At 45.7% G+C, this 18,095-nt stretch overlaps 1 protein-coding gene across 1 annotated transcript in view; it reads right to left on the reverse strand.

Moving 5' to 3' along the window:
• TSGA10 (testis specific 10) overlaps positions 1-18,095 on the reverse strand; it is a 108,231-nt gene that overhangs the window by 49,877 nt on the left and 40,259 nt on the right. The window contains exons 12-14 of the mRNA XM_069757508.1: positions 17,217-17,263; positions 9,749-9,917; positions 8,149-8,259 (exon numbers count right to left, since the gene is read on the reverse strand). Of these exons, the coding sequence (XP_069613609.1) occupies positions 8,149-8,259; positions 9,749-9,917; positions 17,217-17,263 (327 nt within the window). The remainder of the gene's footprint in view (positions 1-8,148; positions 8,260-9,748; positions 9,918-17,216; positions 17,264-18,095) is intronic.

Below are 18,095 nucleotides of genomic sequence, written 5' to 3' on the forward strand. Positions count from 1 at the left end.
GCTCGGCACGCAAAAAATAAGCCCTCACATAACCCGAGATCATGAAAAATAGAGATGCTACAGGTCTCGGAAAATGGCGCCATCTTTTTTTTTTTTACCAAAGTTTGGATTTTTTTTCACCGCTTACATAAAAAAGATCCTAGACATGTGGAGCGCCCCCAGACACAGGGCCACAGGTTACTCGGTACCGGTCCTCTCTGTCTGAGTTCTGGGGTTGTCACGGTGGCTGGACCTGGTCCGTGACCCTGCTAAGGGGCGTCCAATAAGAGGTGTTACAAGTCTGTCAAGGTTTCGTGACGCCACCTGTGGTATTCGGTCAGGGTGACTGACGCTGCTTGGGGTCCACTGGGGTGATGTGATGGCAGCTAGATGGTTTACCTTCCCACAGGTGAAGTGAGTCCCCAGGGCTTCCCAGTAGTGTAGGTGGTGATGATGTGAGGTAAAGACAATAACGAGGACACAGGGTTGCAGTCTCTTTACCTCTTTACTGGTGACTTCAGGATCCTCAATCCAGAGCACAGTTAACAGGGCTGTCTGAGACCGGCCAGTCCGAAGGCACATCCAGAGTTCCCTTTGCAAGTGGAAATCGTGGCCTGCCACTAGTGCCTGTGTGTCGTAGTGCTTCCCTGCTGAGCATTCGGGATAGTCCTCACAACTTCTATTCTCGTTCGTTCCAGTTCTTTCTAGTTCTTTCTCGTTCTTTCTATTCTCCATCCCCCAGGTTTGTTATGGCTAGGACGCACCCGTTTGACGGGAAGGCTCGGAGCTCTTCCGGGACCCTAGAGACGCCCCTCTCCACGCGTTGCCCCCTATGTCTACTTAGGTGATGTAAGGTAGACAGCCAACCTATAATTAACTGTCCTGCGGTATTTGAAGTAAGGCATAAAGTCAGTTACTTCCTCTGTGTTCCGGGCACCGGCTACGCGCCTCAGTAGGATGTTGCTGTTCTCCGGGCACGACTCCTACTGGCTCTCCTTTGTGCTTTGATCTCGTTTCTCACTGTCCACAATATCCTTCGCTTCGTGTCCTTTCTTTGGATGCCGCCGCAGATAGCGCAGGTGCGGCTCCATGACGTTCTATCCTTGTGGCTAGGTGCCTGCCAGGTTCCCACGCCTGACAGGGACCCCCCTGAATCTTCCCCCCACAACACCCCCTGCCACGGGATGTTGACTGAACAAAACCCAGTCAGCTTCTGACTAACTTCCTATCCAACACCTAGTTTTACCAGTGTGAGGAGTGGCCTAATAAATAAAACCTTTTGCTCCCCCTAGTGGCCGGAGTGTGAAGTGTAATGTGTGCTGGTGATACCTGGTCAGATAATAATAATAATAATAATCTTTATTTTTATATAGCGCTAACATATTCCGCAGCGCTTTACAGTTTGCACACATTATCATCGCTGTCCCCGATGGGGCTCACAATCTAGAATCCCTATCAGTATGTCTTTGGAATGTGGGAGGAAACCAGAGTGCCCGGAGAAAACCCACGCAAACACGGAGAGAACATACAAACTCTTTGCAGATGTTGTCCTGGGTGGGATTAGAACCCAGGACCCCAGCGCTGCAAGGCTGCAGTGCTAACCACTGGTCAGATGAACTCCTTTAGTGCCATCAGACGTACCATCACTCCCCTTAGTGGCAGAGCGACGTTACTGCAACGACCAGGTCTCTGGGGCGCTGCACATGTTTGGTGTCTATGAACTCACAATGATCTGGAGAATCATAATGGAAGGTCAGCTTTAGTATTTACTGAATATGGTAAAAAAACAACTGTAGAATTGCAGTTTTTTTGCAATTTCACAACTGGATTTTTTCCCCATTTCCCAGTACAAAATATGTTAAAACCAATGGTGTCGTTCAAAAGTACAACTTGCCCTACAAAAAAATAAGCCCTCACATGGCCATTTTGCCGGAAAAATAAAAAAGTTATGGCTCTGAGCAAAAAATGAAACTGCAAAAATGGAAAATGGCTCAGGGGTTAATTATTCATTTACCTTGCAATATGCACCTTCAGATTGGCCTATCGTCTCAACACATTAACCTAATGATCCCGGTGTGGCCTATCATAAAAGAAAAAAAAAAAAAGTTCCTCGTATCATGTTCTCATACACTTTATGCAGTTAATAGCCCTCTGTGTATATACTGCTACATACTTAGGCAGTTACCTGGTTCATGCAGCTTTACATGAACACCCGAGCCTTACACTATGGCTGGTCCGACTAACTAAAGCAATTGTTACCATCCACCTCTCGTGTCTCCCCTTTTCCTCATAGTCTGTAAGCTTGCGAGCAGGGCCCTCATTCCTCTTGGTATCTATTTTGAACTGTGATTTCTGTTATGCTGTAATGTCTATTGTCTGTACAAGTCCTCTCTATAATTTGTAAAGCGCTGCGGAATATGTTGGCGCTATATAAATAAAATTATTATTATTATGCACCTTATTTTGTGTGAAATTTTATATGAAATTGTACATACGGACCACTTACCCGCTTTCCACTTTTTTAATTGTTATAAATGTGCATAATAAAATGTATTTTTGAACTATGATGGTAATAGGTATGGCTGTTTCATGTTGGATTTATAATAGGAAACTGTTAGATCACAAATTAACTGGTTAAGGGAACCTGTCACCTAATTCATGATGCTCCAAACACCATTGTAGCCAAGCACTTGCCTCTGAATGCTCCGGCATTCCAGTGAAAATATATTTTACAGATCTGGATTCTCCCAGCACAGCCAATGGTGATTGATAGGTACATGGCTGTGTGTGTTTTTAATTATGATTCAATAAAAGAATTACATTTTTACACCAGGTGCTAGAATTGTATCAATTTTTGGATCCATTACTACTACTACTCTTTGGTCCAGGAGTTTCCGTACACCTCATACTGGGACCATTACTCCAGACCCTCAAATACGTTGGCTACTACACTGGTGACCTTTACCCCCCCCTTTTCTTATATTTTCAACTAACCGTAAATACCGTTATGATACAGCCTTAGGGCTCGTGTACACAACCATATTTCTGCCCCGAGTGCAATCAGACAAAACATCGGATTGCATTAGGACCAATGTTATTCTATAGGGCCAGGCACATCCGAGATTTAAAAAAAAGTCAATGAGTCGTTAGGAAAAATCCTACTGTGCTTGGATGATATCTGAGTGCAGTAAGATTTTCACAGACTGACTATGGAGAAAATTGGATCATACTATGATCATACTCTCCCCTCAAACTCTGAGCAAAGTCTGATCAGAATGTGATTAGCATACAGTCTCATACACATTCAACCTAAAGTCCCAGAAACAATACATAAAATCCACCTGTCAGTCGATTCATGCTACCCAAACCAGGGGCTTCATGAATCAAAGCCTGGATTGCCAGATTTTGAAACATTTACATTTTCAGAGAAAAACATACCTGGCTGCAATCGTGCTGCCAGGTTCTGATTCATGCTGCCCGTAGTATGGAACATAAAATAATAAACCTTTGCACTCAACTTTAATGCTCAGGTGAAGTTTTATTGTAGTACTAAAACGTTTCGGTCCAAAACATACAGGACCTTCATCAGTTACTACAAAGGTGAAACAAATATATACATAAATACAGTGCAGTGAAAACAAAATTAAATAAAGTATATACAGAAATCTGCCAGTATATAGTAATACTGAGCCAAAAATACGTATGGGTCACAAAAAGAGAATAAATGCCTAGACAAAACGTCATGCAGACAGAGAGGTATAACATCTGACACCGATGTGAATTTAGAGAGGGATGCACAAAAAGACTACTACGTACCGTACTAATGAGTAAGTATAGGGACAAGGTGTGTAACAAGCAAGTCCCAGGGCACGAGGAAGGCAGCGCCTAAGTGGAAAATTGTGAGGGGTGTCACGTCAAAAGAGGCATGACCAAGTGCCCAAGCTAAAATTGAAAAATGTCGTACCTGAAATAACCATGAGAGTCGCGCCAGATAGGCTAAGGGAAGTGAGAAGATGTACGTATAAACATCTAAAGTAACCCAACGGAAAAGTACCAAGAACCTAAAGAGAAATGTATTACCTGCGGGATAGTAGCTATGTGTGCCCAGGTCAGACGCTGTGTCCCCCGCTAGTCTATAACATTGCCAGCGTGCGCGCGTTCATATAGGAGAGGGGCGTGTCCCAAAAGGGGACTTGCACGAATAGGAAAGCGCTCAACGTAGGCGGAAGTGACGCCGTTAGTGGGAAACAAGCGCGTCTCCTAGGTGACGGAGTGTGTAACGCCGGAAAAGGCGCAGGTAAAAAAGTGTCCCTATGTAGAAGCCTGCCCTACGGAACTCGGTGCGGCATGATTAGTTCCGTGTGTAGATGTAACGCCAACTACTAGGTAGGGAAAAGGACCTAAATTGAGGTGATGTGGCATAATAGATATACAATAGAATGAGTACATGCAAAAAGGTGATTTAGTGCCAAACTGCGAGATGGTTACATAAGAAGAGCCATTTCAGGCCCCCCATGGGTCCCATGCTATGGAGACCTTCATTGGGTTCGTCCAAACTTCTTTTCACCAATTAAAGGATGATATCAACAGAGGTAAACTTTTTTATCCCCCTAATCTAACTCCTATTGAACGCCAGGCCCTACGAGGGCTCCAGGAGGATAAGAACATAGTAATCAAACCTGCCGACAAAGGTGGGGCCCTAGTGGTCATGAATAAGACGGATTATTTACGTGAGATCTCCCGACAACTTAATGACACATCCATCTACCATAGACTCCCGGGGGACCCCACGGTGTCCATTCGTCAGAATATCTCTGATATTCTTATGAAATACACTTCATTGGGTGTCTTAGATACCAAAACTTGTGACTTTCTAACCAACTCTCATCCGGTTATTCCGGTCTTTTATACCATTCCCAAAATGCATAAAAACCTGGAAAACCCCCCAGGAAGGCCCATTGTGGCCTCCACCGATTCTATACTGTCCACTCTAGCAGTATATCTCGAAAAAATCTTGACACCCCTGATACAAAAATCCAGATCTTATATTCTTGACACAGGAGCCTTTCTTAAAGTCTTACAGGATCTCAATAATATCCCACCTACGGCTATACTTGTTACTATGGACGTGAAAGATCTCTATACCTCGATTCCACACATAGAGGGAATTAACTCGGTACACAAGCTGTTAACACATTCAGGTCTCCACGATGACCAGGTTAACCTATGCATTGAATTATTAACTGTTATTCTGACTTCTAACCACTTCATGTTCCAGGATGATTTCTATCTGCAGGTCCGTGGCACCGCGATGGGCTCCAATGTAGCACCCCCCTATGCTAACTGTTACATGGCCGACTTCGAGGAGAGCAAGATTTATCCCAATTCGTTGTTTGTATCCAAAGTTCTCCTATAGAAGCGTTATATCGATGACGTGTTCTGCATATGGGGGGGCACATTGGAAGCCCTCGCCTCCTTTTTCGAGTGGTTCAATACAGCCTGGCCCGGTATTTCCTTCACGATGTCACATGATTCTAGTAAGATCAATTTCCTGGACACTATGGTTATACGCAAACCGGATGGGGCCATCTCAACTGACCTGTACACTAAAAGTACCGACCGCAATAGCTTACTATATTTCACAAGCTTTCATCCTCCTTCCACAAAACGGTCCATACCACGGTCTCAGTTCCATCGAGTTTCCAGAATTGTTTCAGACCCAGAACTTCGCCCCACCAGGTTGCGTGAAATGGCATCTAAATTCTCACAACGGGGCTATCCAGCCACTACACTCCAGACAGCACTGGCACCTTCTCAACCGAGACCCAATAAATCATCCAAACGTATCCCCTTCGTACATTCTTTTCATCCTTTTGCATATGTCCTACACAAGTCTATCCGTAGACATTGGCATCTCCTATCAAGCGCTCACCCGGGGGTCCCTGAATTTCATGAACCTTTTCTTCCCTGCTTTAGACGGGCCCCCAACCTCAAAGACTCACTGGTGAAAGCGGATATTGGCACCAATAAATTGATACCGCGCCAACGGTTCCTACAAAATCCACGCACTGGAACCTTTCCTTGCCTTCACTGTTCCCAGTGTAATAATGTACTTAAGGGCTCATCATTTCATCACCCTCACTCGGGCAAAACTTTTCCTATACCAGATTTCTTCACTTGCGATACTTCATGGGCCATCTACCTAATTAAATGTCCGTGTGGCTTACTGTATGTGGGCGAAACAACGCAAGCCATCCGCAACCGAATTTCCAAACACAAATCCACTATACGTTGTCAAAATCTGTTATTACCCATTCCCTCACATTTCATTGATAAGGGCCACAGCATTTCGCAGCTCAAATTTCAGGTCATAGAGCACGTCCCCCAACTAAGACGGGGAGGGAACAGAATATCTCACCTGAAACGCAGAGAGGCCTTTTGGATCCATACTCTGGACACATTACATCCAAAGGGCCTCAATAGGGACTACGACCTGGCGGCCTTCCTATAGTCAGGTGCCCTACGGTTATGGGCCTTTTCTCATAGTGCTTTGACTTTTTCGTTTATACTTACTCGTCCATTCATGAGTTTTGGATTCATATTATTCATATATTCTATCTCTATACATTATGTAGATGTATGCATCTCTGTCCAGGGACTGTTCGGACTCTATAAGTTCTTTTCTAGGAGGTATCTAATTATTGTCATTCAATGGTATATTAGACACACTGCTTTATTCTCTATCAATTGTTGGTCCTTTAGGTTTATTCCAGGTTTTATTTATTTTCCATATAGGTTTGTTACCTTCGTTCTATTCAAATGATATACAGTCCTTTTATTCAGGTGTGCTTCGACTTCTGGTCCTAATTCTCTTTTTTCTATTATAGAGCCGTCTGTATTGAAGTCTGTCTTTGTTATACTACCACTGCTGTCATATCTCCGCCCGGATTCCGTACCACTGGACTTCACCCACTGCACATCTACTATGCCATATTTTCCCGGAGGCACTAAATGTTTCACCTTTTTGCATGTACTCATTCTATTGTATATCTATTATGCTACATCACCTCAATTTAGGTCCTTTTCCCTACCTAGTAGTTGGCGTTACATCTACACACGGAACTAATCATGCCGCACCGAGTTCCGTAGGGCAGGCTTCTACATAGGGACACTTTTTTACCTGCGCCTTTTCCGGCGTTACACACTCCGTCACCTAGGAGACGCGCTTGTTTCCCACTAACGGCGTCACTTCCGCCTACGTTGAGCGCTTTCCTATTCGTACAAGTCCCCTTTTGGGACACGCCCCTCTCCTATATGAACACGCGCACGCTGGCAATGTTATAGACTAGCGGGGGACACCGCGTCTGACCTGGGCACACATAGCTACTATCCCGCAGGTAATACATTTCTCTTTAGGTTCTTGGTACTTTTCCGTTGGGTTACTTTAGATGTTTATACGTACATCTTCTCACTTCCCTTAGCCTATCTGGCGCGACTCTCATGGTTATTTCAGGTACGACATTTTTCAATTTTAGCTTGGGCACTTGGTCATGCCTCTTTTGACGTGACACCCCTCACAATTTTCCACTTAGGCGCTGCCTTCCTCGTGCCCTGGGACTTGCTTGTTACACACCTTGTCCCTATACTTACTCATTAGTACGGTACGTAGTAGTCTTTTTGTGCATCCCTCTCTAAGTTCACATCGGTGTCAGATGTTATACCTCTCTGTCTGCATGACGTTTTGTCTAGGCATTTATTCTCTTTTTGTGATCCATACGTATTTTTGGCTCAGTATTACTATATACTGGCAGATTTCTGTATATACTTTATTTAATTTTGTTTTCACTGCACTGTATTTATGTATATATTTGTTTCACCTTTGTAGTAACTGATGAAGGTCCTGTATGTTTTGGACCGAAACGTTTTAGTACTACAATAAAACTTCACCTGAGCATTAAAGTTGAGTGCAAAGGTTTATTATTTTATGTACTATAAGGTGTGGGAACCTACCTTTTGCACCATTACTAATAGTGCACGCGCTGTTACCATGCCCGTAGTATGGAAGGCATGAATCAACCGGCAGGTTTGACAGCTATTGAGATTGCCTCTGTTATGTATCTCTATATATAGTGTATATATATATACATATATATTTAATTTCCAGCTTACTTTGGAAGCCACAGAATTTTCAAGCCGTGTGACATCGGTTTTGGAACCTTGAAGTTTTAGCTTCAGATCCTGAAGTTCATTTTGGAAGTCTTTGACCTTGTGGGTTAATGTCTAAATACAAAATGAAACAATACATTACAAGGATTTGCATCCATGTTCACTCCTTTATCTATGACACAAAAAAAGAAATTGTTGAGTTCACGTTCAAGTTATTAACACTTTCATTCATAGCTGGGCCAATTTTAGCTTCTGCACTTTCCCTTTTTCCTTTTTTTCTTGTGTCAACATAGCTGTAGGACTTTTCTTTGTGGACAGAGTAGGACGTTTGAATGACATCATTCATGTCATAATACTATATTCTGAAAAACCGGAAGAAAAATTCAAGGTGGGGTGAAGCGGTGAAAAAGAAAAAAGCAATTCCACTATTGTTTTTTGGAGTCTTCAATGTAACAAGACTCACCAAGTCAGTCCAATTACATCGATACTAACCTTAGACAGTTTTTTAAATATTTTACTAGTTAGAAAAATTAGTTGTGTAGCCACTTTGGGGTACATTTTACATTTTGCTAACTTTTTTATTGTATATTTTTGAGGAGATGCAGTGATTGAAAAATTCACATATTCGTATTTTGTTTACCTTTTTTGTTTTGCGAAGTTTACCATATGGGTAAATTATTTTTATTTTGTTTCAGTAATTATATTTTGATCAGACTTTACAGATGCAGCAGTGCTTATTTTTTATTTCTGTATTTTGAGATTGAGAAAGAGATATTTTATACTTTTATATCTTCACAACAGTTCACATGGGCAGCCAATTCTCTGCTATAGAAGGCAGAACAGACACACTTTCTGGATCAATGGGCATCCCATCAGTCAGGTCCACATACCTATAGAATATCAAACGGATATGTCATAAAGTTGACATGGTCAATTTGAATATTAAAAAAAACTAAGGTATGGCTTCATTGAGATTCAAAGTAAAAAATGGTCTGGCTTAACAGGTGAATGTAAAATATCTTCAAAAATATTTAAAAGGCTATAGCAAATTCATATAAAAATATGTTGTATGCATTTGATTTACTCTTTCCAATTTTTTTTTAAAATAAAACATTGAAGATTCTTTTTACAACACACCTGTTAAACTGGACCATTTTCTTCCTTTGGATGTTCACAAGTTGTCGTAGTACAGTGACGTGGTCCCGAGCCCGGTGTATACAATTTATTTATAGTAAGCTCGTTATCTTTACCTTACCAATTCAGTAAAACTGGAATTGCACACTGTCTTAATGAACTCGCTAGAGTACAATATGGCAAATTTATTTAGAGGCATACAAATCTTTGCAAAGTGCTACTCGCCAGAAATACTTCTACAGTCAACGGCTAAAGTAGCATTTCTGGCGTAAAAGACGCCAACACTTTTTGCTAAATTTGACAGGTGGACATAGCCAAAATCCCATCCCACTTCAGCTCCTACCTAATATTGAGCCCGATATTCTGGGTGTAAAAACTTTGATGAATTGTGTTTCTAATTCAGTTTAGGGTTTTTATTTCAGTTTAGAAACAAAAATCTTGGCTTGCAGATGATTAACAAACATATTACCTGTATCTCAACCTTGTTCTTGGATAAATCATCATGAAGAGCGAAGTTTTCCTGAACTACAGTCTCCTTTTCCCTTCCCGTTTGAGACAATTCTTCACTGATCTCATCCATTTGACGACATAGCCGACTGACTTCCTGCTCATGACTGCTGATAGTCTTAGAAGATTGCCTAAAAAACAAAAAGACTAATTTTGCAATGATCTCTATTTAGTACAAATAATACATTATTAAATGAGTTGTCCACTAGTTTACGAGTCCTGTTCATGTGAGCTAACTGCCATTGATAAGCAGTTTACTAAATAGAGGAAAAGGAACAAATATTCAGCCCCACGATGGTGCAAAATAGTTCATTCAGAGGAAGAGTACAAAAATAGCCATGTACAATTAAAATGTGCAAGGAAAAAATAAAATTAAAAACATTGTATCAACGCGTTTCTGGTGCAATGGCCCCCTTGATCATGATCATGAGAAGAACATCTTCCAGGTGATAAATGCGCATAGACGTGGGCTTCCTAGCATTAAGCATGGTGGAGATCACTTGATGAGAGAATCCTGCTTGAGCTAGAATCCAGGATTCAACGGCCACGCTGTTAAACACAGGGCCTCGGAGTTCTGATGGTAAATAGGGCCCTGGGACAGCAGATCTGTGCGATCTGGCAGTCATCAGGGAGCGTCGGCGAGGAGTTGAACCAGTTCCACGTACCACACCCGACGCGGCTAATTCGGCGCAATCAGGATTACTGGTACCCTCTCCGCTCTTCTTGATGACCCTCGGAAGTAAGGGGAGCGGGGGGGAATATATATGGAAGCTGAAATTGATGCCACAGAGGATCAGTGTGTCCGCTCCGATGGCAACTGGGTTGTGGGACCGAGCTATGAACTTGGGAACTTTGGTGTTTAGCCTTGAGGCCATCAGATCCACATCCGGAGTCCCCCAGCGACAACAGATCTGCTGAAAGACCTCCGGATGCAGAGACCACTCTCCCGAGGCGAGACCCTGGCGACTGAGAGTCTGCCACCCAATTCTCTACACCTGGGATGTGGACTGCCAAGATCACCGAGCAGTCCCTCTCGGCTCATCGGAGAATGTGACCTATTTCAATCATGGCTGCCTTTCTGCAGGTGCCCCCTGATGGTTGATGTACGCCACAGCTGTGGCATTGTCGGACTGAATCCTGATGGGTCGACCTGCCAGGAGGTGATGAAACCGCAGAAGGGCTAACTTGATTGCCCGTATGTCCAAAATGTTGATCGGCAGATGCAACTCTCGGGAAAACCAGCGCCCCTGTGCCGTGTGATGGCGGAACACTGCCCCCCAGCCAAGATGGCTGGCGTCTGTGGTCACCACTAGCCAATGTACTAGAAGGAAGGGCTTCCCCTGATTCAGCGAAGACTTCACAGTCTACAACCTGAGGGTCTGCTTGACCCGCTGAGAGAGCTAGAATCAACGGTCGAGAAAGAAGGGATTCCTGTCCCAAGCCACCAGAAGTGCATGTTGCAAGGGGTGGAGGTGTAGCTATGCAAATGGAACCGCCTCTATAGCTGCTACCATCTTGCCGAGTACTCTCATACTGAAACGCAGAGAGTGAAGAAAGGCGCGGGAGAGCATTTGAGTTCCCCGTTGTAAGGCTAAGACTTTTTCTGGAGGAATGATCACCAACCCCCGGGAATTCGCTGAGCTGGTACTGGCGAGGACTTTTTTAAGTTTATCTTCCAGCACGGGCGAGAAAGCGTATCTATTGTGATATTCACCCACTCCTTGCAGGCGTGAAAAGACTGTCCCTTGATCAGGATATCATCTAGATACAGTAGCAATACCACCCCCTGGGCATGAAGGATGGCCATGGCAGCTGCCATGACCTTGGTAAAGACTCTGGGGGTGGTGGCAAGGCCAAAGGGCAAGGCAGCAAATTGAAAATGTTCCTCTCGAATCGTGAATAGTAGAAATCTTTGGTGAGGGGGAAAAATCAGGATGTGAAAGTAAGTGTCCTGAATGTCTATGGACGCTAGGAACTCTCCTTTTTCCATTGAAGCGATGACTGAACGGAGCGACTCCATTCGAACCATCACACTCTGACGAACTTTTTGAACAGTTTTAGCTCCAGTATGGGCCGCATTCTTCCGTCCTTTTTTGGGACTATAAATAGGTTCGAGTAAAAACCCTTGAACCTTTCGCTTTGCAGAACCGGGATAATGACCCATAATTTCTGAGGGCATTTATGTATCGGAAGAACGCTGCTGCCTTTGCCTTGGGAGGAGAAGACAGGAATTTTGTATCCGGATGACACCAGATCTCTGACCCACTTGTCGTGAACGACCGAGAGCCAGGCTTGATGGAACAAGAGCAGGCGACTGCCACTTTGTTGGTGTCCCCCAGATACCGAACTGAGTCATTGTGCAGAGGATCTGCATGATCTGGATCCCTTGGGTCCAGACTATCTAGGCCTGCTCTTCCAGGAATGGGTGGGTCTATATGACACATGGGAACCTCTATCCCTGCGCTGGGCCCGCCCTGGTCCCGAAGAGGCAGATGTAGAGAACCAGCTGGGGTTTTTACAAAAAAACCGAGTCCGAACCTGTTGTTGTTGGTTCCGAAATGGTCGAACGGGCCTCTGCTGGGGAAGAAACTTACTCTTCCCTACAGTAGCGTCGGAGATTAGTTGATCAAATTTTTCTCCAAATAAACGACCGCTCTGATAGGGTAGAGAGGTTAAGGACTTTTTGGAAGCAGAATCTGCATGCCAGTCTCTCAGCCATAGTGCCCTCCTAATGGTGATTGCGTTTGCTGCTTCTTGTGAAGCGCAGTTAGCTGCATCCAAAGAAGCGAACACTACGAAATCCCTGGCCCAAGATATCTGGTTAGCGAGGCATGCCGCCTCAGGAGGGAGGTCAAATTCCTGAATGGCTGCAGACAAGACCTCAGCCCGAATAGACCATAGCTTTAGCCACGCAGGTCGTGGCAAAGGATGGAAAGAGCGCAGCTCCAGAGGCCTCAAAGACTGACAGAGCAAGATTGTCAATTTGGCGGTCAGTAGGATTTTTGACTGCGGAGCTATCGGACAATGATAAAAGAGTTTTAGATGCAAGCCGTGATACAGGAGGATCCAATGGGGGAAACTGTAAACAATCCTTCCTTAATGTGGGAGGAAAGGAATATCTAGACTCCATGGGCTTCTGCCCTGTGAAGCGTTTATCCAGTCGATCCCTATGTCTCTCAACGATGTCCTTAAACTCGGGGTGGTTGGCAAATACCCTGTGGGGGCGCTTAGTCCTCTTAAAGGATACGGCTTGATCTGGGATAGATAAGAGTTCCTCGTCCACCCTCAGAACCTTCTTGACTGATTCAATGAGCGAATCAACTGTCTCATGATAATTCTGCGAGTCCTGATCTAAGGACACATCACATTCGTATTCTGAATCATGTTCGCTACCAACCCCTGGAGATGGGGAGCGAGAAGCCAAACTTAAGGATGCCGAAGCCCGAGAAGGTTCAAGGGACGTGCCATGGGTACTTTTTCTAGAAGCATGATCACTTTTTGATAAAGAGCGACCCCTGCTGGATGATGAATCTTGTCCATTGGAAAGGTTTTTCGCAATCGACAAACGGACGCCCTGACTTGAGGAGGGGTCCCAAAGAGTGTCTATTGCTTTGGCCAGAGAAGCCATAGACCATGACAGGGAAGTAGCCCACTCAGGGGGACTAGGCTCGCTAGGGTCGGAAGCAGTGGCACGTGGCTCCTGGGCAGATACCGGGTCACAGGCCATGCAGAGCGCAGTATTGTGGCCTCATGACAAGAAAACCTTGCAAGTGGTACATGAGGCAAAAACACAGTATGTGTTTTGTTAGCTGTTTTGGATGCTTTAGGTTGAGACGTAGTGTACCCTGACATCCCTTGGAAAAAAGGAGGGAGAGAGGGAGGATGCAAGGGCAGAGGAATGGTTAAGCTATGATTCTGCAGCTTACCCAGGTCCTGTGTCTTGAGTCCCCAGAGGTAATGTCGATGTCCATCACCCACGCAGTGCTGCTGTCCTGCTTTCCCTGCCGGTTCCAGGCTCCTGTAACAACCCTGATGGCATCACTGCATGGCCTCCCATCCCCCACCTGCATTACACTCAAACTCACTTACTTCTCTGGGCCTTGTTGTGACTTCTCTCTGCTGCCAGCTCCATGCTGTGTGCCTCATGTCTGCTGCTTGCTCTGTGCATGCTCTGTCTGTGTGCATAGGGGGGCGGCGCCGGCAACTCCTGTGTCTTATTGAGACTGTGTGCACCTTGCTAAGGTGTCCCCGGCCAATTGCCATGAGGCTTCCTGTATTTAAGACTTCACCACCCATTGGTGGGGGCCTGTGCAACTTACTCCCTCAGTCAGTTCTTAGCTGCTGAGGTGCCAGGCCCTGTCTCTGTTACTCTTGTGTTCACCACTCAGTGGGGCTTCGTACACTGGCCTGTGTCCTTGTGTAGCCACCCAGAGGGTCGCCGTACCCTGGCTTCTGTCCATGTCTCTGTGCCTTGCCCTGTTCCTGACTTTGTTTTAGCCTAGTCCTGTTCCTGTGTCCGTTTATATCCCTGCCTCGGTTTCGTTTCCCTGCTGTGCGTACTCTGTGTCTTGCTTTGCTCTGCTTTTGGCTCTGCTCTCTGCGACCTTGCTTTGCTCCTTGCTCTGCATTCTGTGACCTTGCTCTGCACTCTGTGGTTTTGCTCTCGGCTCTGCACTTTGTGTCTTGCTCTGCACTCTGATTTTGCTCTGCTCTCAGCTCTACACTCTGTGGCTTTGCTCTCAGCTCTGCACTCTGTGTCTTGCTCTGCACTCAGCTCTGCACTCTGACTTTGTTCTGCTCTCAGCTCTGCACTCTGTGGCTTTGCTCTCAGCTCTGCTCGCTGTAGCTTTGCTCTGCACTCTGACCTTGCTCTGCACACTGTGGTTTTGCTCTGCGGCTCTGCTCAGCTCTCGCTGGGGGGCTCCGCTCCTTGCGGTTTCACCTGGCTCCGCTCCTTGCGGTTCTACGTCTCTTGCTCTTGGCTCCGCCTCCTGTTTTTCTGCACGTGGCTCCACCTCCTGCACTTGGCTTCGCCTCCTGTGTTTCCACACTTGGCTCTGCCTCCAGCTCTTGGTTCCGCCTCCTGCGTCTCTGTTCTTGGCTCTAGCTCCTGTGCTTTTGCTCTGCATCCGCTCTGGCGGTCTTTCCCTACCTATTCTTAAGTCCTCTTGTCTGAATAGGTTCTTACCTGTTTTACATACCTGCCTGCAGACCGGTCCCTACCGGTTCTTCCAGTGTACCAGCCTTGTCCACCTGTCCTGCCAGAGAGCCAGCCGTGCCTGCCTGCTTACCAGAGAGCAAGCCGTGCCCGCCTGCCTGCCTGCTAGTGTCTCTGTTGTATCCGTCTGCTAGCCTGTGTCCCAGCCGTGCCCGCCTGCCTGTCTATGTTCAGTTCTCCCAGTGGGATCAGCAGCCACAGCCAGACACCACCCTGGAGTGGTACCTGGTAGCTACCTGCCGCACAAATCTGACCTCACCATCCGAGGCTCCAGCGAACACCAAGGAAGCTACTTAGTTACGCCCCTTCCAGGGTAGTCTGGTCTGTGGTCTAGTGGGGCCACACACCCGCACGCCCGAGCCAACCAGTCTGGGTCCGAGCGTGACAGCTCCCAGGCTACCGGAGGTGTAGGAAGATGGCCGCCGAGATAAGAAAGGTGCAACGAGGGTGCCTCCCCGGGTAGGCGGGGCCATTAAAATGCGGCCTATCCTTGCTAAAAGCCAGGACAAAATTTCTGGAGCCGGGAAAGTGTGGGCTGTGGTAGTTCACCGCAGCGCCCGCCGAGCCTGCTGTCTATCCCGGCGAGATGCTGGGGACTAGATTAAAAAAGCTGGCCGGGGTAATTCACGGCAGCACCCGCCGAGCCTGCTCAAGGCTGGGAAGGGACTGGAACCCCAGGTACCGCCGGGGAGCGAACTAGGAGGGGCTGTAGTGGTGTACAAAAAAAAGGCCGCCGGACACTCACACACCTCCCCCACCCCGGGACCAGGACCCCCTTCTCTGCCAGAAGGAGCCTCTTATACCAGCTTCAGTCTTACTCACGGAGTGCCAGGAGATGAAGCAGAGCCGGAGCTGCAGGTGTGCTGGTCCCAGGGTTCTCTCTCAATCCACCATCTCCATAGACAAGGAGGGTGGAGAGTCTTCCTGCCTCCTTCCATAATACGCTTACAAACAGTGGTGATGCAGTGGGTGCTGCAAGGAGGGCCCCTGTACATCCAGTGGGTTCATTCCCATAGGATGGAACAGGGCAAGATGTCCGGCTACAGGCCTGGCTCCAGGAAAGGGTACATAGAGGCGACACTCTATGTGCTCACCCGTTGCTGGTGTGGGGAGAAGGGACCTGAAGGAATTGTCTCCCCTAAAGTGAGCTCAGGCATGGCTTCCTGCATCGCAGGAGAGGGTACGGGGAGGCAACATTCCGTGTTCTCGCCTGTTAATGATTCGGGGGAGATCGGAACCTTGAAAGGATCCGGTGCCCCCTTCACTTCGTTAATTAAAAAATAAAAAGTTACAGAAAAGCAAAAAATAACATAAAAAGGTTGGGGTCTGACCCAGAACCAAGTGCCTCCTACAGACACTAAGCAAGAAATGGTTCACTTAGAGCCAGCAGGAGGGTGTATACTGCAGAGGAAGAGTTAATCTATCTATATTCACTTAGTGTCCTCCTGGGGGCAGCAGCATAACACCCATGGTCCTGAGTCCCTTCATGAGGCATGGAGAAAATAAGGTTGTAGATCTGAAGCCTTTGTCACTCCAGCTCTATTCTCCACCCTGTGCTGCCTCCTACTGCTTGACTGACAGCTCCTTTGCCTGAAATCACTCCATCATAAAGGCTGTCAGAGAAGTAGGAGAAATCGGCACTGCTGGGCTGGGAATAAAGCTGGAGTGACAGACGCCTCAGATCTACCGCCTCATTTACATACCAATGCATATGCTGATTTCTCAGTAACAGAGGAATGGGCTGACCATGTAAGGGTATGGCTAGACTTGTCTTTGAAATAGCTACATGCCCATATATATAGTTTTGGGGGTGAAATACTGCTGACAAATTCCCTTACAATAAAGCTGTGAGCTGTGCTTCTTAGGCAACCAGAAGATAAATATATGTGGTGTCCAGTGCTGGAATTTCCGATCAGTGTCCTGTGACAATGTACAGTGGCTGCTGCGCTTTGGGAAGAACAGTCGCGGCTGGATTACAGAAATGGTATTTGGTGCAGCAATATTTTTTGTTTTCTGTCTGACAGTTACATGCTATAAACATGGTTAAAGTACGTAAAAATGATTTCAGGCTAACACTACACGTTTATTTGTACATAATGTGACTATGAATTGTGAGGGCCTAAAGCACAATATGTCTTGTGATTTGCGGCTAATGAGAAGTAAATCTGGCACCAACATTGTGTTTAACGTGTAATTAAAAATATAAGATTACCGTGCCGATTCCTCCATCTCCCTGAGCATGCGTTGTACTGAATTTTCCTGAAGAGCAAACAAATTAAATGTTAGTAAACTTGCCTTCACATGTGCACATACATAGTATAGTAATATTGTAATGTTATTCCATTCACTTCAATAAAATAACTCTGCAATGTACTGACCAGCCACGGAAAGAATACTGCAGGATAGAATAAATCAGACACCATGCTGCTATAAACATTGAAGATGCCCCAGCGCTTACATGAACGCTACAGCCTCTTAAAAAAGCTGATTGGAAGAGCGATCCCTACTGATTTAATATTGATGGTGTTTCCTCAAGATAAACAATCGATTTTTTTAAAGGTTGTATAGCCATTTAAATGTCGCTAAGGGCTCATTAAGATTTCAGTGATTTCTCTTGGTTTGCGTTTCACCAGAGATTTTGAACAAACTGTCATCAGAGTTTGGTCAGTGTCAGATTTTACCATCAGACTTTGGTCAGAGATTTATCAGTTTTTCTCAGATGGGGAAAAAGTCGATGCAGGTTTCTCAAGCCTCTCCTATCAACCAGTCAGTGCAAAGCCAACAGCACACAGATGGCATTCAAGTGCTGTCCGATTTTGTTCACAGATTCACAGACTTGCATTGGGGGGTTTGATCCGACACTCGGATCAATATTGGACAAGCCCCCGTATTTTTGGGAGGACCATTCAGCCCAAGGAAAAAAAAAGAAGACATGTGAACTACCCCCATAGACTATGTGAAAAACATGAATAGCGCTTGTTCGAGAAAAATGGTTATACGTATGAGCCTTTACATAGACAACATATGGATGATTCAGAGATATGTAACTTATTACTAAAAACTATTTGGTGGAAAAGAGCCAAGTTGACAG

The sequence above is a fragment of the Ranitomeya imitator genome, chromosome 3, assembly GCF_032444005.1.
Source record: "Ranitomeya imitator isolate aRanImi1 chromosome 3, aRanImi1.pri, whole genome shotgun sequence".
Classification (NCBI taxonomy): domain Eukaryota; kingdom Metazoa; phylum Chordata; class Amphibia; order Anura; family Dendrobatidae; genus Ranitomeya; species Ranitomeya imitator.